The sequence below is a fragment of the Fundulus heteroclitus genome, unplaced genomic scaffold, assembly GCF_011125445.2.
Source record: "Fundulus heteroclitus isolate FHET01 unplaced genomic scaffold, MU-UCD_Fhet_4.1 scaffold_48, whole genome shotgun sequence".
In the NCBI taxonomy this organism is placed as follows: domain Eukaryota; kingdom Metazoa; phylum Chordata; class Actinopteri; order Cyprinodontiformes; family Fundulidae; genus Fundulus; species Fundulus heteroclitus.
Window position 1 is genome coordinate 2,564,900 of NW_023396901.1, and position 5,439 is coordinate 2,570,338.

Consider the following 5,439-nt stretch of genomic DNA (forward strand, 5'->3'; position numbering starts at 1 on the left):
TAAACTTAACATTTTCCTCTGCAGGTGTGAAGTGTGAACAGCTGAACCAGCCAGCCTCTGTGACTGTGCAGCCAGGTCAACGTCTGACCATCAGCTGTCAGGTTTCTTATGATCTGATCTACTGGACAGCTTGGATCAGACAGCCTGCAGGGAAAGGACTGGAGTGGATTGGGATGAACGATAGTGATGGAGATTCACGCTACAAAGATTCACTGAAGAACAAGTTCAGTATCGATGTAGACACTTCCAGCAGCACAGTGACTCTAAACGGACAGAATATGCAGCCTGAAGACTCTGGAGTGTATTACTGTGCCAGATACAACCACAGTGAGACAATAAGCAGCAGAGCTGTACAAAAACCCCTCAGAGCCTGAACATGTCTACTACTACTAAATGACCAGAAGAGGCGCTCTTAGACCACAAATACATTCTCACTGTTCTATAAAAGAAATACACAGTTTTCTGTCTTGGTTAATATTAAGTTACATTTTAAAAGCAAATAAAATTATTACTGAAATGTTTTATACAAATAAACCTGACTTGCCACTGCTTTAACAGCAAAGAAATCAACTTTTGTGAACTTCCAAAAAACGTTCCTTATATTCTCTCAAGGAAATGCTTAAACTATTTAAGGTAGAGAAACTGAAGTCTTGAAAAGTCCGGTCACACTGTGAAACTATTAAGCATTAATTCCTGCAGCACATCTGCTGTTACCTGTTGAGTGGAGGACTCTGAGCCAAAAGTGTTTTGTTACCATTTTAGAACACCTTCTTTTGAAGCTTCTAACCCACATTTAGTCTTCTGAACAAAATCCATGAACAAAACTAAAATCTTTTAGCAAAGTTGACAATTAAAGATGAATCAGAATCGTCCCATCTCTTTAGGAATACTCCTAGAAAGGGATTATTTACTTGACGTCATTCCTAGCTTTTAAAGTTGGTGGAAAGAAGGTGAAATCAACGCAGTCCCTCTTCTGCTGGTTGCTGTCTCTCTGCTCTCTGAGTTCTCCTGTTTCAGATGATTGTAAATAGTTTGTCTTTGAACAGATTTCCAGGTAACTGACTCTTCATCGTCTCTCAGAGACCCTCAGTCAGATCATCTGGTTTCTTGTTTACTGGATCAGACAAGCTGAGGGAAAAAAACACAGGAATGGATCAGGGTTGGCTGGTCTGATCTGTTTTAAGTAACACTGTTGTTCCACTAAACTGAGAACTGATGAGTCAGGAAAGCCAATAAATGTTTAAAGCTTAGAAGAAAAATCAATGCTCAAAACATTGGTTTGACTTGAAAAACAAAGACTTTATTTAAACCATAAAATCTTATGCTAAGCTATTTTTAATGCTTGTATTTTTGACCCAGAATCTAGTGACAGATCACAACATAAGTTCTTGAGATGTTTAATATTCACCAAAATCAAAGTGTTGTTTGCTAATGTCAGCAATAAATCTGCTGGTACCTGTTAATATTAAAATAAACATTTATTACTTTTGTTTCAGCTGCATGGTGCCTTTAAACATGACAGCATCTGTGGATTTGTTGAAGATGTTGGTAAACAGTTAACAGTCTCATTGTCTCTGTTGATAAACTTTTATTTTGCTACATCTCAGTTGTACTTCTTTGATTTATTACATGTTAGGATTGATCCCGTTATTGTTGAGAGAACATTTCTCATATAATTTTTACAGAAGATTTAAACTCCCTTCAGTTCTCATGAGTGAAGTTAGAGACTTATCAATTTTTTTTTTATTTTAGCTTTTTTTTTTTTTTTTACTATATTGCTTCTTTGCTATCACAAAGTAGAACTGACATGAATATGACACAGTTTATCCATTTAGAAGGATGTAATGTAGATAATATGATACATAACAACCTACTGATAAATACATGTGCATTTTCAGGTTTTATTGCCTCATTTTTATTTATTCCACTAGCATCTGGCTGCACAGCATCCAGATAAAAGAAGTCACACCATAAATACTGTATACTGTAAAAGAAAATTAAGACTGGTGTTAGACATATAAAAACCATAAACATATGTGTTCATACTAAAATATTTTGCTGAGCAAAATTCAAGGCAATTAAACGTCTCACATATTTTCCACTTTCAGAAACAAAAGCACTAAACACAGCTGGTCTTTTTAATCAATTCTCTCCTATAAACCCAGAAGAACTCTTTTTGAATCATGTCACAACATAAATCAACATTATGATTCATTTAGAAAAAAGCTTTTTAAATGTCTAGGTGTGACATACTGTGAACTAATTTTTTCTAGTTAAAGAGATAAACAGTAAAATAAAATGTCACAGTTATGTTTCAGTCTTATTTCTGGTAAAATGAGAGTTAATTTGACCTCATTGTATGTTATAAATTCAGTCAGTGACTCTTTGTATTGCTGAAAGAACAGACAAATATTTTTGCAACACGTGGTCAAAAACGCTAACTGATTTTGCCTTTATGTAAATTAAGCGCTTTGTTTTATTGACTTGATCTGTTGATGTCAGCTGCAGAAGAGAAACTCCCATCAGATCACCACCAAAATGTTCTCTGTAGCTCTGCTGCTGCTGCTGGCAGGTGGATCCTGTGAGTCTCACTGAGGCAGAAACCTTTACACCATGATCTAATAAAAGTTACCGTTTATTGTTGAGCTAATTCTGTTTTGATGTTTTTCTCCAAAGGTGTGAAGTGTGAACAGCTGACACAGCCAGCCTCTGTGACTGTGCAGCCAGGTCAGCGTCTGACCATCAGCTGTCAGGTCTCTTATTCTCTAAGCAGCCTTCCTACAGCATGGATCAGACAGGCTGCTGGGAAAGGACTGGAGTGGATTGGTCGCGCAGGTGAAGGATGGAGCACACTTTACAAGGATTCACTGAAGAACAAGTTCAGCATCAGCTTTGTTTCTTCCAGCAAAACAGTGACTCTAAATGGACAGAATATGCAGCCTGTAGACTCTGCTGTGTATTACTGTGCGAGATACGACCACAGTGACACAAACCAGCAGCACAGCTGTACAAAAACCCCTCAGAACCTGAACAAACTGTATAAACCAACCAGAGGAGGCGCTCCAACACAATTTATTGTTGGACTGGTAAAAGTAAATGTTATTTGTAATGTTATCACACAGATGGGAGAACATTTGACTCAAAAGTTAAAAAAGAATGATAGAAAAATATTGTCTGAAATTTAGATTGTAAGAAAATGTCTGTGTGACTAAAAGGAAGTGAAATAAGCTTTGTCTGAATGATCATCTCAGTGCACCTGGGATTGTTTCATCCACATTAGAACTGCAATCAAAAGATAGAAAAGTCCATACAATTCAAACAGATTTCAAAGTGTCTGGCAGAACAATGGCTAATGTATGCAACTGGCAACTTTTTTACTGTCGTCCTCAGCCTGACGCATGATTAAGAACAAACTAACAAAAAGGTGTTCATCACTGCAACACTTGGATCAGTCAGACAGCTATAAAAAAACTGAAGGACTAAAATCAGAGCCTGCAGCTTTTTCATGACTCTCTTATCACCTGTAAGCACACGCATGCATTTTGGAGGTATTGTGAAGTAATACTTATTTCATTTTTACCATAATTTACTTATAAATAAACTACTGCTTTGGTTTGTATTACTGAGTATCTACACAATACAAACTTCTTATAAAACACTGTACAACAGCAGGTGGTGATATAAGAGCAACACATAAACTTAACAGACATGGTTTGGGTTTTCTTGTTTGTTCACTTCATCTTTGTTCAGCAGAAAGTTTTTCTTGCTTTGCTCTCTTACAACAAGCTTTAGAAGGTATAACATGATGGGATTGACATGAATCAGTAATAGTTCTTTGGTGCTCTGACACCGCAGAAGACCTGAGAGATGCGAATGGATATTATCTTGGATGTTTAGTTTTTGGATTAGGATTAGCGAAATCTTCCCCCCAGGATGATGAACACTCTCACTGTTCCCTTTCATGACCTTTTTCTAGAATGCACGTTCTTTTAGTTTTAAATGTTGAATGTTACAATGATTGTTATTTTCACCTTCCATGTTTATCTCATCAGGTTCTACAGGACAGGGTATGGAGTCCATTCAGTGTAGTCCAGAGATGAAAAACCTTGGAGAGACTCTCAGTCTGTCCAAACTTTTTGTCATGTTGACCAAAAGTACTTGCGGTCAAATAAATTATATTAAAATCAAACAAATATATTGTGAATTATAAACTGCTTAACCCATGCAACATTTTAATCAAACAAATAAAGTAGTCAAGGTTTTTTTAGGAAAAAGATGTGAAAATTACTGTTGATCTAAAACATGAAAACAGTTTTGCTGGTGTTCCAGTATAGCACCCTATTTCTAAATTATTTTGGGCTTGGTTGAAGAGAGATAGAGAGATAAATAGAAATGTGTTATGAACTGCAGGAAAGAGAATCCGATATTCAAGCCAGGCACGAAGTTGCGCTTTAACGGTTTACTGTGTTGCATTATGCAAATTATTAACCTTTAAAGACGTGACCTCATGCTGTCTGCTGCAGAGGAAGAGGAACTCTCATCAGATCACCTTCAGCACCAAAATGTTCTCTGTAGCTCTGCTGCTGCTGCTGGCTGCTGGATCCTGTGAGTCTGACTGAGACATTTGCAACATGTTCACCCTTAAACAACTAATTACTGTTTGTAGAGTAAACTTAGGTTTAATATATATTTTCACAGGTGTGAAATGTGAACAGCTGACACAGCCAGCCTCTGTGACTGTGCAGCCAGGTCAACGTCTGACCATCAGCTGTCAGGTCTCTTATTCTCTGGGCAGCTACTACACAGCTTGGATCAGACAACCTGCAGGGAAAGGACTGGAGTGGATTGGGATGAAATATACTGGAGCTTCATACTACAAGGATTCACTGAAGAGCAAGTTCAGTATTGACTTAGACACTTCCAGTAAAACAGTGACTCTGAATGGACAGAATATGCAGCCTGAAGACTCTGCTGTGTATTACTGTGCCAGACGAGACCACAATGATAAAAAGAAGCAACACAGCTGTACAAAAACCCCTCAGAGCCTGAACACGTCTATTATCAATAAATGACCAGAAGAGGCGCTCTTGGACAACAAATGAATTTCCACTGTTCTATAAACAAAACTTAAAGTTTTCTTTCAATGACTATCTTTCCTATGTTTTCAAAAGAAATAAACAATATAAACAACAAATAAACTGAGAAACATTATGAAAAACATTATTTTTGCATTTATTTTATTTCTAATGAATCAACAATCCAACCAGAGCTCTTTAGTCCTATTCTGACATAATTCATTCTAACGAGGGACCACATGCAATTTGTAATAATTGCAGAGATAGTCTGTGTTGTTAATCCCGTGCAAATCAGCAATCTCAGTAATTTGGAAGGTAAAATGTCCCCCGCTAATTTCCTAATACATTTTGCTGAACTGTGGGG

General features: G+C 37.0%; 1 gene segment (V, D, J or C); it reads left to right on the top strand.

The window, feature by feature from the left end:
* Window positions 1–4,535: 4,535 nt before the first annotated feature.
* On the top strand, window positions 4,536–5,104 carry LOC118560770. The segment is given in 2 exon segments: window positions 4,536–4,605; window positions 4,699–5,104. Coding segments are annotated over 2 exon segments (417 nt in total).
* Window positions 5,105–5,439: the final 335 nt, after the last annotated feature.